Source organism: Anser anser (assembly GCF_964211835.1).
Source record: "Anser anser genome assembly, chromosome: 1".
In the NCBI taxonomy this organism is placed as follows: Eukaryota; Metazoa; Chordata; class Aves; order Anseriformes; family Anatidae; genus Anser; species Anser anser.
Genome location: NC_139720.1, coordinates 208,959,746 through 208,977,358, shown reverse-complemented (window position 1 = coordinate 208,977,358; position 17,613 = coordinate 208,959,746). Strand labels below are relative to the sequence as shown.

At 53.9% G+C, this 17,613-nt stretch overlaps 1 protein-coding gene across 5 annotated transcripts in view; it reads right to left on the bottom strand.

Moving 5' to 3' along the window:
• GAB2 (GRB2 associated binding protein 2) overlaps nt 1-17,613 on the bottom strand; it is a 97,395-nt gene that overhangs the window by 26,452 nt on the left and 53,330 nt on the right. For all 5 annotated transcript variants that reach the window (XR_014588209.1, XM_083848854.1, XM_083848853.1 and 2 more), the window contains exon 2: nt 10,092-10,392. Coding sequence is in view for 4 of the 5 variants with exons in the window: in XM_083848853.1 (XP_083704979.1) it covers nt 10,092-10,392 (301 nt within the window). In the remaining variant the exon portion in view is untranslated. The remainder of the gene's footprint in view (nt 1-10,091; nt 10,393-17,613) is intronic.

The window sequence follows — 17,613 nt, the reverse complement described above, 5'->3', positions numbered from 1 at the left end:
CTCCAGCTTTCCACTTCCAAAAGCTCCAGAGAAAGCTGTGAACTTCACAGGGATCGCTCCTGCAGCAGCAGGAAAAACTGATTTATGCCTCGCTTCCTCATTTCCAGCACTTCTTACCGCAAATATTTTCACTCCACTGATACAACCATGGGTGTCCTTGAGCCAATGGAAGTTTGGGAAGGAGGAGAAGCCATGGGAATACAGACATTGGGACTGAGACATTAAAATAAAAATAATTGTAACGACTTTAAAAAATACACCAGAGAGCCCTCCAGGAAAAAGTCTTCTCTATCAAGAACTTCGGAGACAAATCCCCTGGCAGATAAGAAGGTGGCCTGTGACCAGGTTTTGACCCTACCACTAATTGTCAAAAGCAACCATCCACTAGCAAAAAGGCTCATCATGGATTTTATGGATTTCGAGTGGGTATTTGAAAGACTCCATCATGACTCATTGGAGAGCAATTCGAGCTGTTAGGGCCAGCCAGCCAAAATAATTAACCATCGTAAAGGCTTTCTGTCAAGGTTGAGCCTGCACGAAGGGTACGCAAGCTTCAGGGAATGGTTTCCCCACAAAAAAAAAATAGCAAATGCAGTGGGTCACTCGACTCCAGCTTACTCTCAAAAGCAATGGCACACAAGAGCAGGGGCAGTTGGTGTATCTGGCAGTGAGTGACGGGAGGCAATCACAGCAAAATTTGGCAAGCAGCAGCTGCATTGGCCAGGAGAGGACTTGGTCATGCGCAGCGTGATGAACCCTTGTAGGTGAAATGTTGTTTGCCATCCTAATAAACAGATACAAAGGGTGGGACTCCAGCGGGGCTGTGCCCCTTCCCACCTTAGAGGGGATGCTACCAGGGAACTCGTGCTCCGCTTTTACCTGCTGGGATTGCTCCTCACCGTGCTCTGAGGTCTGATATTTCCCCGCAGGGTCATTTCATGAAAATCACAGAAGCACAGAAGATTTGGGGTAGGGATGGACCTCTGGGGATCGTCTAGTCCAACCTCCTGCTCCAGGCAGGGGCAGCTCAGGGCTGTGTCCTGCTGGGTTTTGAGTAGTTCCAAGGACATAGACTCCACAGCCCCCAGTGTTTGAGTGCCCTCACACTAAAAAGTGTTTTTTCTTTATTATTATTATTCTTTTCTTTTCGGGAGCTGTGGCCAAGTGTCCCTTTTAAAACCACTTCTAGCTTGGAGGGGTCAGGTACCATCAGCACGCTGCCTCCATCAGCAAAAGGCAGAAGTTTGGTGCTTGTGCGGTCCCTCTATGAGGACTCTGAAAAATGTTCTCAGCCTTCCTGTAGGGAGCCAGGATGTGGCCAGGGCACCCACGGCGCATTTGCACGTGCTCCTGTATTCCCCAGATCAGGTGTAACCCTCCAGTCCCAAATAATAAACTACCTTTGCTGGAGCTCTGACAATGTAGCACACTAAATAATGCAGCAGTATGCTTGAGAAGCAGGCAGCAATTATAACCAAAGCACAGAAGCCATCTAGGGAAGAAGTGTTATCTTTACAGATAAAATCAGTAATAAATGCTACTGCATTCATAAATAAAAATCAGTCTGGAAACAAACGCTGAGTGGTGTCATGGAAAGTTCACAGCAATCGACAGCTTCACGGCTCCTTCCTGCTTCATGAGCATATTCACTCGGAGGCTTTCAAGGCTTTAGAAAGCTTTCTCTTCACTCAGGCTTCGTTTTAATTGGAAATATAAAGCAAGGCAAAGCAGTAAACAAGCAGGCATCGGGGGTCCGGGAAATGAGAGTTTAAATCTGTCCTGGCTTTTAGCACGCTTCACAAAGCAGAGCTTAAGGGGTATAAAACGTGGCCCGCGTCGAATGTTGGGGGAAAAAACAACGTGAAATATAGGGGGGGAGTAAAGGGGAGGTATGTTGGCTTGTGGGGAAAAAGAGCCATGATGTGAAAAGCAGCCCTAAATGAGCCGACTCGAAGGTCACTGATTTCCTCCCTCGTCCTCCAGCTTGCTCGCGCACACGTTTTGGGGTTCTGCATCCACCGCTTTTCCTGGGTTGAGCTCTACGTGTGGGGCATCCGCATCTCCTATGCGTGTAACTGGGGCTTTGAAGACACGGGGCGCAGCAGGGCAAACCCCAACGCTGCCCAGCCCAGGACCCTTCTGGGAAATATCAGCACAGGCAAATCCGACCGCGAGTTTCCTCCCAGCTGGCTGACGCCCAAAATGCCTCCCTCCTTCCCTCCCTCCCTCCTTTGGTTGTGCTCAGGCAGTGCTCCTTCACCGGTCACTTTGCTCCAAGCCCATCAGCTGTTTTTCTTTTCGAAGGCTTTTGCGTGGTTTTGCTTTCTGATCTGATGCTGATACCGTCTGCCGCGCTCATTTTTCCACGGCCACTAAGTCAGCCTAAAAATTCCTTGGCGCCCATTAAACTAATGGGGCTGACCTGATGCGTGCAGGGCTTGCAGCGATAAAAGCCAATTAGAAAAATGAAGAATTATTTTAAATGGCTTTCTCATTCGGGGTACCTGGTCCAGGAGGCAGCCCTGGGCAGGGCTGAGAGGCGTGAACACGGCGTGCCAGCCTCTGCTGGGAAGGCTGGGCAATGCGCTCTGCTCTAATAAAACATTAAAAAAAAACCAAAAACTCTTGAACTTGACATTTCTTCCTCCCCTCCCAGCTCAAATCCCAGCCCTAGCTCAGCAAACCCAGTGGGACCTTGGCCAGGAAAGGGCAGGATTTTCCCCAACGGTCCCAACCCTCCAGCTCTATATTTATCTCCAGCAGAGGCTGGACAGCGTTGCACCGGGCGCCTGCTGGGAACCAGTCAAGAAGGACTGGAATATTTGGTTGTTGGTCTTTTTTGAAAGCTGCACGTGCATCTTCTTTTCTGCTGGTTGGTGGTTTTATTACTTGCAGCAGGAGAGGAGGATTCTTTGCCTGTAAACCCAGCTGCGTCCTCTGCCAGCTCCCATCGCTGCTGGGTACCTTTAGAGGGGGCTCAACCGGCACCGTTCTGCTGGGGGCTCTCCCAAAATGACAGTGCTATGGGTTTTGCAATTATAAAGCCAAGACACCTCCTGGATTTTTCCAGCCCTCCAAAATGTCCAGAGCCAAAATAAAATTTAACAAATCCTAAATTCCCAAATTCTAAAGAGAATGTTGATCCAGCTTTGCACACCTCATGCATCCAATGGCATCAAACCCTTGAAGCCAAAGGCTTCCTAATCATGCAGATACCTTAAGACTTTTTCTCTTGCTTTCTGGTTTCCAAAGCCCTCTGCATCCCTGCTTTGGTCTTTTTCTTGGCACCTGAATGGGCTTAAAATCTGCTCTTGGTGTTCGCTCTGGTCCTGCAGTGCTTCTGGTAACACAACGTGATGAAGAGCGGAGTACGGCAAGCAAAGAAAGGTATGGAAGAACAGTAGGGGTTGGTCCTCCTCTGATGCAAATAAAACGATGACGAATGATTCCACCTCATCTCCAACATCTCAAAGGCCCAGAGAGCGGTCCTGAGATGGACGGGATTCATCTCAACGTGGTTTTAGGAGTTTATGAGGTGGACGTTTCCACCTGAGCTCAGCAATCCTAATTCTCTGGAGAGTCAAGGGAAAGAAACAGGCACTTTTAGGGTGCAAAATTACTTTTTTTGCAAACGGATTCGCCCCATTTCAGACATCTTTTCCCACCTTTGCCCCCAAAGTGGGCATATTATAACCAACTGCCAACGGCATCGGCTCCCTCTCCAAAAGGCCAGGGGAATCGCAGCAAGGGGAGCCCGACGGGTTGGGAGAAATCTGCAACGGTCTCTGCCTGTTTCTTTCTTCCAGGAGCGAATTCCTGGTTGTCAGTGGCTCTCGCCTCTCCAGCAGACTCATTAGCACCTGAACTAGCTCATCTCCAAAGGGAAAGAGGGAAAAAAGGCAGGGGGGAGAGAGTGGGGGGGGGGGGGGGGAGAGAGTTGGGGGGGGGGGGGGGAAGTCAGCAGGCACTTAACTGCTCTCAAGCTGCTCCTTTGTGCCAAGACCACTCCATCTCTGGTATTGTTTACACTGAAATAAAAGCTGAACAGTGTCAGATCTTAAAATAACTTGCTGTTTGTGGCTCAGGAAAACCAGGGTCAGGGAAGTTTGGAGCAAATTTAAAGAGGCAGGATGACTAAGGGCTAGGCTAGGGCTCCTACAAGGAGGCGTCCGCAGGCAGACGAAGCTCAGGAATGAGCCTGGTGCAAAGTTAGTTGGGGTCAGTGGGTCCCCAGCCCCACTCCAGCCGGGCTGGATCAGGCCTCGGGGTGAGATGTGCCATCCCCACGTGTGAATCTGCAGCCACGACTGTTTCCCTTGCTAGGCAAAGTCAGCACGCGTTGGAGAAGGACGGAAGCACAGCGGGATTGACCAAATGCCCCCTAGATGTCTAGGTGTGAAATACGGTGATTTAAAAGGAGCTCCATGATGCTGAGCGTAGAAAATATTGACGGGAACACCGAGGGAAAGGCTGCATCTACTTATAGGGACTGTAGGGTGAGAGGAAGAGGCTCAAGGACCCCAAATTGCCATCCCGATGCAGGCCACTTCCAAGTCCCAAACGGGGCAGGGCAATTAGGTCTTTGGGTAGGTTAACGACGTACACGGAAGGAACCAGAGCAGATCTGCCCCATGCCCACCACAGCTCAAGCTCAACTCAACCACGACCTCGCTCGTCGCTTGCCAAAGCGCCCCATAGACTGCAAAGTCAAAGCCAAGGCCAAGAAATGAGTCAAAAGAAGCTGAAACGTCGAGTCCTGGCCCGTTTTGAGGGTGCAGGGCTCAGTCTGGCTGCCTGCTTGGCTGCCCTTAGGTGGCAGCGCTGCCTGCAGATCCCGAAACACAGCACTTGGGGCTTGGGGTGCCTTCAGAGACCCAAGGGCAGCCCCACGCCTCCCTCCTTGCCCCCATTTCTCGGCCTCCAGCGAGCTCCCCGGCCCGCTGCGGGGCTTGCAGCTCATCCAGGGTGCGAGCAGGGAAGGAAGCAGGCGTGTGCCGGGCACAATAGCGAGGAAGTACCTGGTCATTAGGGTTTCCCCTCTGGTTTCGTTCCTCCTGGCCACGGCAGAGGTGGAGGCAGCGGGAATCGGGGGGCTGCCCCGGGGCTGTCCCCTGGTTTGGGCTTCCCAGTGCCTTGCTGAGCTTTGGGGCAGCTCCCAGCCTCCAAATAAACCTTCGGGGGTTGTGTAGTGCTGTGCTTTCCTCCCTGAGCTCAGCAAAGCCGGAACCAGCGGGGTGAGAGGCGTCGCTGGCCTGATATGGGACCGAGATGTTTTTTGGGGGGAAGAGGGAAGGGAGCAGGAGCAGCCACATGCTGCGGGTCGGGAGCAAGCTGAGTGGAAGGAGGAAGGTGAGTCCCCCTCTTCCCAGCTGGGAAACCATCAGCCCTGCAGACTTAGCAGGCAGAGACACTCAGCTCGCCATTAAACATTAATGCCCAGCCCTGGCTGGCACTCGGCGAGCCGGTAAAAGCCTGGGGAGCGCTGGGGATTGATCCCAGCCGGGATGCACAGCACCAGCCCCGAGCTTTGAGGCTGGAGCAAGGAGGGAGCCGGCCCCTGCGAGCACCTCGCAGCAAGGAGGGCCACAGATAAAAGAAACGAAGTTCCCGGATGATAAAAAAAAAAAAATAAAGCGAAGAAAAAGCACTCGACGACCCTCCTTTTTGGCTGGGGACGAGCATGCCCGGGCTGGGAGGGAGAGGCCACCGCTGCCAAACGCAGCCCACGGGGCAGGAGCCGAGCGCCGGCCCTTTCCCACGCCCCGCTCAGCCTCACCGAGCGCCTTCAGCTCGCAGCAGGGGCGGTCACTCATCCACTGAGCCATTGCTGCTCTTTCTGCTCTGATTTTTTCACCGCGGCCAGGCTGCTGCCCGTCAGGGAGAAGCTGTAGGACGAGCGCTGGGAAGCCTTGGCCATGGGGGTGAGATGTCACGGCTGAGCCGAGACGTGCAAACTGGGCTGAAACACTGCAGATATTCCCCTCCCTCCCTCCAGTGCAGGGTAAAACCCCTAGCACGAGGGCAGTAACACAGCGCGTGATAAAATATTGAAATCCCCCGGGGGTTTGATCAGTGCCCATGAATCAAAGCCCTGGGAGAGCCTGTGCCCCATGGAGGAGGCAGAAGAAAAGGAGCAGGGAGGCGAATGGGGGCAGAATTAGGAAAGTACCTACTTCTTAATCCATCCAAAATAAGTGACCCGTGCACGGGACCCCTGCGAGGACACGCTCACCGCACGCTGCTCCAGGAGAAATTAAATTATAAGCTGCCATAGCTGCAGCAATGAGTCCTAGCAGAAATAGGAAACATCGGGGTTTTCTCCCGGAGGAGCAGCTCCGGGAAGGGTTAATGGCAGATGAGATATGTTTAGCGGCCTTTATTTATTTATTTGCCCCCCCCCACTTCTTTCTTCCCCCCCACCAAACAAAAGCGCATGAGAAAATACAGCACGCAGCTGAGTCCTGGCCGCCTGCCCACTAGGGCAGGGAAAATGCAGATGGCTGGAAACACAGCGCGGTGCCCACGAGCTTGGGAGCCTGCCACAGCCCACAGCGGAGGGGCCCTGGGAACCCGGCGGCCGCGGGATAACAAGAAATATTCACCCCAAACAAGGGCGCCGGTGGCGATGCTGGGATGGGGCCGGCACCCGACGGAGGGCGAAGCTGATGCAAGCCAGCGAGGGGACAAAACCAGCCCGAATCCCACCCTAAAAGCAAGGAAAATCTTGGTGGATTTGGTTTTTTTTGCCACATCCCTGGCCGCCAGCTGGAGAAAGCGTCGGGGTTGCCCTCCTTGTGAGGCTGGTGTGGTCCGAAGGCGGGCATTAGCTACCGAAGCAGCGAGGTGCTAGCAGAAACAAAGAGCTGCACGGGGCTGGGTAAACACCTGGGAGTGAATTTCATTTCCCTTCTCCCGGTAAAAGCAATCTCGCTGCTCTGCAGCTCCTTCCAGGAGGCTTTGGTGATGCTGGGGCGGGACCGCGACTCCCGTTCCACCTAAGTCCCCGAGGCTGCAGCCAGCTCCCTTTTGATGAGCCAGATGTGTAGCGCAGCTGGCGACCGGCGGCAGCAGCACGATGTTGAATTGTGCTCGACTCCATCCGTGTCTTAATCCTCAGAGCCTTCCAGTCTAGACAGGACACGACCGACTAATGTAAAAACCAAGCGAGAGAAAATCGACCGCCTCCCGTCGCGCTGCCAGCAGAAGGAAGCATCAAAGAGCACTTTGCCCATTTTTTTTTTTGGGGGGGGGTTCTTGCAAAGGTGTTTGGCTTTTTTTTTTTTTCCTGCAGAGGGGAACTTGCAGCCCTGCAGGGCAGTGTGCGTCCCACTTTGGGATCACAGCCGCTTTTGGGGCTGCTTAAAAGCAAGTGAGGTCCCTCCTGATGCGGGGTGTCCCTCCCAGCAGGTAATCCAGCTGTGTTCACAGCTTCAGCAAACGCTTGCAGGTGATGGAGCTTCACATCTCCTGGCCAGGACGTGAAGAACCCGGCTTCGGGGCCAGATCCAGGCAGGCTTTGGGGTTAGGGTGCTGCAGCCACGGGTGCCGTGTCCCCGGGAATGGGAACAACCTGCAAGATGCCCACGGGAGCTTCCCCGGTGGTTTCTGGTCTCATTACGCCTGTCTGCTGGGATGGTGGTGGAGGTAATTTATGGGTATAATTACCACGGAGCTATCCCTGCCTCTGATGGTTAGCTTTTCCTTCCATTTTTGGGGCATCCAGTTCCTGACTCTTACCACCAGGCTGCAGTGAGCCTGCAAGCTCAGCCTTGAGCCCTTGGTGTTACCCAGCCCAGCACAAACACGATTTAATTTCAGAAATCCAGAGGGATTTCCCAAATTAGCCACCCAGAGGGTGGCCAGGTGAGCTGCCAGGAACCTCGTGGGGTTCAACGAGGAGAAGTGCGGGGTCCTGCCCCCGGGGAGGGACAGCCCTGGACACCGGGACGTGCAGGCAGCCTTTGAGCCCGTGACACGGACGCTGTATTCAGCATCAGTTAGCAGCAACGGCAAAGGAAAGGCTCCTTCCAGAGGTCACCGCTTCGGCGAGCACCAAAGCGAAGCCCCAGCCCTGAATAATTCATGCTCCCTCTTTTCTGCAGCATCTGGACACATCTGCTGCATCCTCCACCGCAGGCTCGCTCGCAGCTGACTCAGAAAATTGCGCTTTGGCAGCCGGGTACTGTTTCAAGTGGGTACTTTCCCTCCAGCGTTAAGCGAGCTGTGATTTTGTTACAAACAGGGATTTTTGTTCCTCTTTTGCTGATGTCACTCCGCGGTCCCGCGGGGAACAGCATTTGGATCCCTGCAGTCTAACAAATCCTCGGTTCCCTTTGGGACAGATGGACTTGCAGGCAGGAGATTGTTTTCCCTTTTGATGCCCAGGTTTCTATTTCACCGCAGCCCGGTATCGATCCCGCTGTCCCCGCGCTGGCAGCTCATTTTCCTAAACGGGAAGGAAAAAAAAAAAAAAGTTCCCTCCCCCCCCCAAGCTGAACACGGGCCGAACGGAAAATGCAGAGCTCTTAAAAAGGTGCCTGCGATCTCACCAAACCCCCGACGACCGCGTCGCAACGGGATGTCGTTTATTCAGCATGACCTTTCCCTGCGAGATTGTGCTCGTGGCGTTATCGAGGATCCTTTCTGCCGCTCGCGCGCCCATTGCCAAGGTGACGTCCCGTTTAATGCGTCAGTGGGGGAAGATCGCCCGCGCGCCGCCGCGATGCTTTGTTTGCTGTCCTGCCCGACGGGATCTTGGCAGGGTTTCAGCAGATCGCAGCTGCTCCGTGCTGGACCGAAGCAGACGCAGGTGGGACGTCGTTACGGGGAGCGTTATGCAGGCGGAGCACGAGGCTGGGGTCCCCTTTTTGCAAGGCTGATGTCTGAAGATCTTTTTTTCGGGGTGAGACGGGAGAAAAGTAACGCCCGGAGAGGGTTTATCCTGCGTGCTGAGAGGACGAACGCGGCGCGGTGTTTGGGAGGGAAGGGCTCTCAGCATGGCACTGGCACCTCCTGGCAGCCACCTCCTTTGGCAGCAGACATTGGGCTGGTTTCGCAGCCCCGGCTGAGCTCCTCCAACCCGGGGCTTGAGGCTTAGGGAAAGCCCAGATGAGATAAAGCCACGGACGAGATAAAGCCACAGATGAGATAAAGCCACGGACGAGATAAAGCCACGGACGAGATAAAGCCGTGGACGAGATAAGGCCACAGACGAGATAAAGCCATGGATGAGATAAAGCAAAGATGCCCACAGCTGATACCAGGCATAGCGGGACTGCGGGGCTGCACCCCAGGTGCTCAGCCCCATCCCGTGCTGTTCAGGATGGATGTGAGCCCTCACGGTGCCTCTGAGCAAGCTGGGCAGCCCTTGAGGAGCAGGAGATGGCAGCTGGCGGCACCATTTTGAGGAACAGCCCTGGTGGGGTGGGCGTGCAGGTCCCCAGGCCATGCTGGGGACATGGAGGTGGCTCAGTGGCACTTGAGGCAGCAGCTTGCCAAAGCAAAGCTGGGTTTGGGTGGTGGAACAGCTTCTGCTGCTGCACAAAACCACCCAACATTTACCTCCTCCCGCCCAAGGCTTCCCCAGTGTGTCCCAGGAGAAGGGGAATCAGGTGAGGAGGATGCGGGTGTCCTTCACACAACACAGTGTTGGTGCTGGGGACAACCGCACCAGGAGGAGGGACACGGTCCCATTAAAGCTTCTCACCACACCCCGCCCCACCAAGGGGCTGAAACTTCTGAACGAGGGGGATTTTCACCGCTGAATCCCATGACTCTCAAGGGGACTTTGGTGATGGATGAGGACAGAGGCTGCAGCTGAAAGACACCCCAAACCCCACCAACTTCTCATAAGAGGCTCAGAAGTCTACAGTCACGGGGAAAAAAATAAATTGGGTGGCGTAGAGGGGCAAAGCCTGCTCTGCTTTGGATGCCAAAGGTAGGAAACCCTCGTGGAGGTTCCCTGTGTATTCACCCAGAGATGAGCCAGACCCCAGCCTTGCACGGGGCTGCACCCTTCTCCCACGAGTCCGACTGAAAGAGGTCCTGTAGGGAGGATGGGACAGGACATATTTTGGCTGTGGACACGGTACCTGTGTTCTCCTCGGACTGGTTGAAGCCACAGATCTGGCAGATGCTGCGAACCCACTTGTTCATGTCGTCTTCAGTCTCGGCCACCAGATAGAAGGTCCTGTCGCTGGTCTTGATGTCAAAGATGTAGCTGTCCTGCAGCTCCTTCTTGTTGAAGGTCAGCCCCGCGTCCACTTGCTCGCAGAAATTGAGGTTGATCACGCGTAAAGGTTTCTTGGAGTGGTCATTTTTGTAGTACTCCAGGACGTCGGGGTCGCCACTCATCCGACCGCTGCGCAGGACAAACCAGCGTTTCTTCCATGCCTGAAACCAAGCAGAGAGGGAGCATCAACCCCACTGCTCAGGTCACAAGAGTCACAAAACCACTGCCATGCATGGGGTGACACAGGTGGACGTCCCCTTTCCACCCCAGGATGCTCTGGGACTGGGCATCCATACCAGCAGCGCACAGACCCAGGACTTTGAGACCCAAATCCCGCTGGTTGTTTGGTTAGGTATGAAAATCCTAATGGCTCAATGACCCCGAGAAGTGCTAGTCCTGAGGCTTAGAGCAACCCTGCTCCCACCCTACAGCTCAGCCACACTCTCAGGACCCGAATAGCCTTCGTTCCTCAATGACAAACTGCCAAAATGCCTTTCAGCAGCTTAGAGGAGCCCAGGAGCTTTGGACGCAGCGCCCTGGGTACCCCGTCCATCAGAAAAACCCTAAGAGGGGAGCATCTGCAGATACCGAGCACGCTGATCCCATCTCTGTTTAAATACCAGGATAGAAAGGCTAATAAAACCAATGGGAAACCGGTTCAGCTTTTTAAATATCAGGAATAATGCCAGGGGAGAATGCAGGCTTCATTTGTTTTTCAGCATCTTCGGCTCCCGAGTACATAGGAAGCTCCTTAGTGAAGAAAAGGCTATTATCGATTTCTAGGTAGGGCAGCCCTTGGAAAAGAAATGCCAGTCATCAGCCCCGGTGCTGGGGGTTGAACATGGACTTTCGATGCCCGTCAGAGCATTTTGGACTAAATATATGACCGGGCAAGTTGAACACATGGTCATCTTGCACTTGATCCCTTGCACTGCCCCAGACTTTTCAAAAACAGTTGGGATCCACAAGGATAAAGTCCTAAATGCTACAAATTCCATGTTATATGGAGAATCAGGCAGGTTTAACTCCACAGGAGGGTTTTTTGGGGTGGGATCTGCATGAGCATCCCAGTACCTGCGGGATGAACCCCCCCTTGAGCTGCTGAGCACATCCATCCCACCGCTCCCCATTGCAGGGCTACGCTGCCTTGCGGAAGGCTGAGCTCCCATGGTGTAAGGACGTGACGATCCAACTAAGCATAGTCCCTAAAAAATTCTCTTTGAGATTGAGGGCTTCCTTGGAAGGTGACGGAGAGAGGCAGCACTAGTCCATGCAAGTTCTGATTGAATAGAACGACAGCTTTGCTACTAACTTGGTCTATTCTCCCATGTGCCCGGTGATAGGACAAGGGGGAATGGGCTAAAGTTGCTCCAGGGGAGGTTTAGGTTGGATGTTAGGAAGAACTTTGTTACCAAAAGGGTTGTTAGCCATTGGGATGGGCTGCCCAGGGAAGTGGTTGAGTCACCATCCCTGGAGGTCTTTAAAAGACGTTTAGATGTAGAGCTTAGTGACATGGCTTAGTGGAGGACTTGGTAGTGTGAGGTCAGAGGTTGGACTGGGTGATCTTGGAGGTCTCTTCCAACCTAGACGATTCTGTGATTCTGTAAAAACTGCTGGGCACCAACAAAAGCTCACCAAAAACATTTAGCTCAACGGGGTCATGGGAAACAGGTGCCTGACCAACACGGGCTGGATACGGCCCCTGTGGATGAGCAGGGCGATGCAGGGTATTGCCCGTGACCCCGAATTACCCGACGCAGACCTCGTTTTGCACCAAAGGACACCACGGGAGCAGATGTCACCCCCACCATCCTGCCCCAGCGATGGATGTTTGTCATTTTATTGTTTTCGTAAATCACCAGTTTTTGGGTTCATATGATGATGAGAGGTTAGGGCATGAGAAAGCACATGACATCCCTAAGAAGGAAGAACCGACAGCCACAAACACCTTTGACAACCCGAGAGAGGCAGCAAGGAGCCTCGGGGAGGTGCTGGGACCTCCACGATGCTCCCCACGAGGTGACAACAGCCCCACGAGGCTTCACCCGTAGGTGATGGGGGCACGAGCTAGATCTTGGACACCCAACTCCATCAGGATCCTACAGCTCTGGAGAAGTCAGTGGTTTAAATAAAGGAAAGAACCCCTTGTGATTATTTGCATCGTGCTTCCCAAAGGCTTAAAAATAGCTTTCGTTTGTGTCTTTGAGATGTGCAACCTAATTAGTTTTGCACCGATTCCTAATCTGGCTGCCGGTGCTGGGAAAAAAGCTTCAGTGCAGGCTTCCAAGTGCAGTGGAGCAGCAAATTGCTTAGCAAGAGGACTTGCGGGGCTGGCAGGTTTTGGTTTCGTCTGGGAGATGCTCACCCACTTCTTTTCAGACAGCTGCTCCTAGATGAAGAAATACACACACGAGGGAGCTGTGTCTGGCCGGTTCAGGGGAAAAAGGGTTTCCCCAGGCAGCAGCAATAATTTGCTAGTCCATCTCCTCAAAATGGATTAGCCAAATCTTTGGGAAACAAACTCATGAACATTTTTTTCTAGCTCTAAAATGCCCCGTTAGCTTCTTCCTAATAACACCAAGCCATTTCTTTGCAGCTGAGACGTTGCAGTAGAAAAGACACAAAACACAGCAACTAGGATCCAGAATTTACAGCTTTTAGGGAAAAAATAGGAGGAAATGCTGCAAGCAAGGCCAGTGATGCCACCACAGTTCCCCTTTTTGTCTCTGTTACAAGACTCACGACTTCTCTAGTTCTCTGTGGTCTGTCTGGTAGCAGTGGAAAGCCCCGCACAGACAATATTTGGAAGAGAAAATGGAAGAGAAAATGGTATAAAGGCTAAGAGGAAAGGAAAGGAAAGGAAAGGAAAGGAAAGGAAAGGAAAGGAAAGGAAAGGAAAGGAAAGGAAAGGAAAGGAAAGGAAAGGAAAGGAAAGGAAAGGAAAGGAAAGGAAAGGAAAGGAAAGGAAAGGAAAGGAAAGGAAAGGAAAGGAAAGGAAAGGAAAGGAAAGGAAAGGAAAGGAAAGGAAAGGAAAGGAAAGGAAAGGAAAGGAAAGGAAAGGAAAGGAAAGGAAAGGAAAGGAAAGGAAAGGAAAGGAAAGGAAAGGAAAGGAAAGGAAAGGAAAGGAAAGGAAAGGAAAGGAAAGGAAAGGAAAGGAAAGGAAAGGAAAGGAAAGGAAAGGAAAGGAAAGGAAAGGAAAGGAAAGGAAAGGAAAGGAAAGGAAAGGAAAAAGGAAATCTTTCCCTAGAAATATCTGTGCCCTGCTCTTTCTCCCCCCACCACCACCTTTGTCCCCGGCAGCGCAGCACACCGCCGGTGTGCAATAAGCCTGCCAAAATCTGATCTGACACAAATCACAGCACCTAATCCGAGCTGGCATGTGGGATAAGCGAGCGAGCTGTGATGCTGGGCAAAATTTTCACACCGAGATAAAAGCAGGGACTGAGCGATTTGAGCAGCAAACCCAGCAGAGGGGCAAGCAGGTCCTGGTGCCCCAGATTTGCCACAGACCAGAAGAACCACGGGCACGGAACAGCTCCAGCTATTGCCCCACGGCCCCCAGTTGCTGGTGGGGATGCTACTGTGTGCATGGGAAGCCCAAGCTGTCCCCGCCTTGTCTGCCTCCAGTTTTAGCATCCTGGCAGGATCATCCCTGGGAAAGGGGGATAGGGATGGGGGTTTCATGGGGACACACACAGTGCCACTCTCAGATGGCTTTTGAGTCATTTTGGGTGGCTTGGTGTGCTTGGTGGTGCTCTCGGCTTTGTCACCTGCAACAACAGCACTGGTTGCAATTGGGGCTGAGCCTTTCCCGGCCACCCTGTCCCATCCACCCTGCAGAGGGGACACTGTCGCCTACTGCAGCCGTGCTACCTGCATCACGGAGCGAAGCTCAGAAGAGGAGAATTGTAGAATAATAACCTGCTGGTGACCTGTATGGTAATGTCGCCTTTGTCCGTGTCCCTGCAGGCTTGTTATCTCATCTGACGGACAGGAGGATGCTGGTTTTATTATTCATGCAAGAAAGCCTCTCCCCTCCCTGCGTTAGTGCTAACTCGAAGGAGATAAATACATCTTGGAAAATGACAGGCTTGCAAGAAGGAGCAAGGAGTGAGGAAAACTCACTCAGTAATTGTGCTGCTTGTGAATTGCCCCTGCCAGGTACCTCGGAGCCCCACCGCGGCCGTCTGACCCTGATGTCCTCAGGCCTGAGAGCAAATGAGCCTGAGCCCCCCTCCAAATCCACCCCCCCAAAATCTTCAAGCACCTTCTCCTCACCCGGTGCCTACTCACGGCACCTTTCCGTGCACCAATGCAACTCCGCGAGCAGGTCCCAGCCCTGGGACCACCAAAAAAAGGATGGAGGAGATTCGGCTGAGCACCGCCGCGTCCCAGAGCCCGCTACCAGCCGCACGCCTGCGAGACGGGCTGCCCCGCCGTGCTGATCCCGGCTAATCACACGTCTGCGGCGGCCGAGTTCACGGCGAGTTCGTTAGCGGCATCACTTTGGGGGAGGCTTTGATTGACAGCGTTAATAACGCCGAGCTGCAGCAGCGAGAGCCTGCAGGGCACAGGGAGCCTTGCCGGGGTGCACGGCGACTCCTCCTCGGCTCACCAGGGAGCCAGGGAATTAATAGAAATAAAAAAAAAACTCTTCCTTGTGTGTGTCTGAGACTGTCAAGCCTTCTCTCCTGGGGGTTTCTCCCATCGTCGGAGGCGTAATTAGTCTTTGGAGCACGCACCGAATCGCTACGTGCAAAACCCACCCTGGGGTGGCATGGCCAGCACAGGGCTTCCTGCACCGAGCGACTCTTACAGCTGGCTGGGATTGCGTTTTAAGGAGGTTTTTAGGACTAAAACCTATTCGGAAGATCATTAAAAAATACAAAAGCTTCAAACCCAGCTCCTGCCATCAGAAATTTTTGTTACGGGGGAAGAAATGGCTTGAGACGACTTCTACCCACTGAGATGGGAGCCGCAGAGCCATTGTATCCACGTTCGCTCCCCACAGCCGTGCTCGGCTCTGCGAAGGGCAACAAAGCAGTGACACAATGTGGAAAGCACTTCCCTCGGTATTTACTTTAGGGGAGTTCTCTGGTTGGAAAGATTTCAAGAGTTCAACGCTGCGCTGTCGATCTTAGGAAAATAAAGATGTCCCTGGGTGACGTGAGGGAACCGACCGCTTTTCTGCTGGGATGCTGGAGTGCCTGGTTCGGGATGGGGTGGAAAAACAAAATACCAAATAGTGAGGTTGTACTTACACCGTCAGACAAGCTGGGACTGTCAGAGAAAGAGGGGCACTGGGGAAACCCCACTGTGGGCTGGAAGTGCTCCTACCCACAGAGTGTAGAGAAGATGGAGGCAAACTCTGCTGGAAGATGCACGGGGACAGCGCAAGAGGTGATGGAAAGTTCCCATTAGATGGAAGGAAAATATTTCACAATGAGTGGTAGGACAAAAAAGATGCGAGGGATGTCCAGCCTTGGAGACATTCAAAACCTGCCAGGACAAGGCCTGGAGAACATGATTTACCTTCAGAGTTGGCCTTAACTTCAAAGCTGGCCCTGCTTTGAGCGAGAGGTTGGGCCAGAGAGCTCTGAGCTCCCTTCCAACCTAAATTATCTCTGAATCTAAATGACTTTTCCATAACTAGATCCAGCTCCCAGTGAGGAACTGATACATCCTGAACTTGCTGTACAGAGACCCGATGAGCCTGCTCACACCCTAAAACCCAATGTGGGGCTGGCACAGCACCCTGCTACATGTCCATTTCATGTGAGAAAGGGCAGCACGGTCATTTTCAAACTCTCCTTGAGTAAAGAAGACTTTTCTGGGTGATTCCTTTTTCATAAGGTGCCAGGAAAGTGAGAGGTTTAGAGGAGAGAACTGGAGCCCAGCTCCCGCCCTGGGGCTGGCTGCAGATAGTTCGTGTGCGGGGCCTCCACCGTATCCCTGCTGCCCTGTCACAGATTTCGTTATCTGGAAGTATTTCCTGCTATTCAGCCCTGCTCTGTATTTCTCTCTGTTATTCCTAGCCGAAATTTCTTCCCCCCACCGCAGCACACCCTTCTTAGGGGGATCAGAGCAGCAAAACAGAAGAGCGAAAGGGAACGCGTCCTACAAAAGCAAGGCTCTGGGTGATATCACCAGGGCCCCAAAGGGCCATGCACTGAGTCTCCATCCAACTGTTTAGTCTGGGTCTGGTCCAGAAGCTAGGGCAGCTAAAGGGATTTTTCATGTTTGGCCTCAAGGTGCTTTGTTTTCGTCAGTGTGGGTCCCAGGGGTGCTTCCCAGCCCCTGCGTCTCCCTTGTGGCATCCTGACTGGATGCTGGGGTGAGAGGCAGGGTGGTGGCATGGAATCCTGGGCACCAGCAACACAAAGTGGTGAACTGAGCTGCATTGAGCTCAGCCCTCACCATCACCAGTGCTGGAGCAGGGCAGGTGCTGGCTTGCACCTCGCTGCCTCTTCTGTCACGGCTGGCAGGGACACGGGGCTGAGAAAACCAAACAGGATGCTGCAGGTGGTTATTATGTGGTATTATATTTGTCGTTTTATGACACTATAGTTGTCACACAGCTACTATGACACTATAGTTACATTTCTACGATGAAGACAAGGATTATGTCTTCACAGGACCCCGTGTGGCTGGTGGTGTGGGGCAGCTGCGGGTCCCTGTGGTGCCAGCCCTGCTCCAGCAGGGCCACCCCGAGCAGGGGGCCCAGCCCCACGTCCAGGCGGCTGCTGGAGATCCCCAAGGAGGAGCCCCCAGCCCCTCTCTGGGCAGCCTGTGCCAGGGCTCCGGCACCCGCCCAGCCCAGCAGTGCTTCCTGAGGGGCAGAGGGCACCTCCTGGGCTCCAGGCTGGGCCCGGGGCCTCTGGGCCTGGCCCCGGGCACCCCTGAGCAGAGCCTGGCTCCGGCCTCTCGGCACCTCCCGGCAGTGCCGGTGGCCATGGCTGGCAGCCCCCGGAGCCTCCTCTGCTCCAGGCCCAGCAGCCCCAGCTCTCGCAGCCTCTCCTCACGGCAGAGGTGCTCCAGGCCCTTCGGCACCTCGGGGGCCCTGCGCTGGGCTCTCCCCAGGGTGCCCAGCTCTGGCTGGGGCTGGGGGGCCCAGCGCTGGGCCCAGCACTGCAGGGGCGGCCTCAGCAGCGCTGAGCAGAGGGGAAGGATCACCTCCCTCGGCCTGCTGGCCCTGCTCTGCCCCAGGCAGCCCAGAAGACCACGAGGCCTTTGAGCGCCAAGGGCACGTGGCTGCCTTCCACTCCACCCGGTGCCCACCAGGACCCCCAGGGCCGTTTCTCTTCAGGAAGCACACAGTGCTGCCCCAAAGCCCACAGCAGTCTCTGGACTCCCCACCACAGCTTGCCTTCCTTTAAGACATC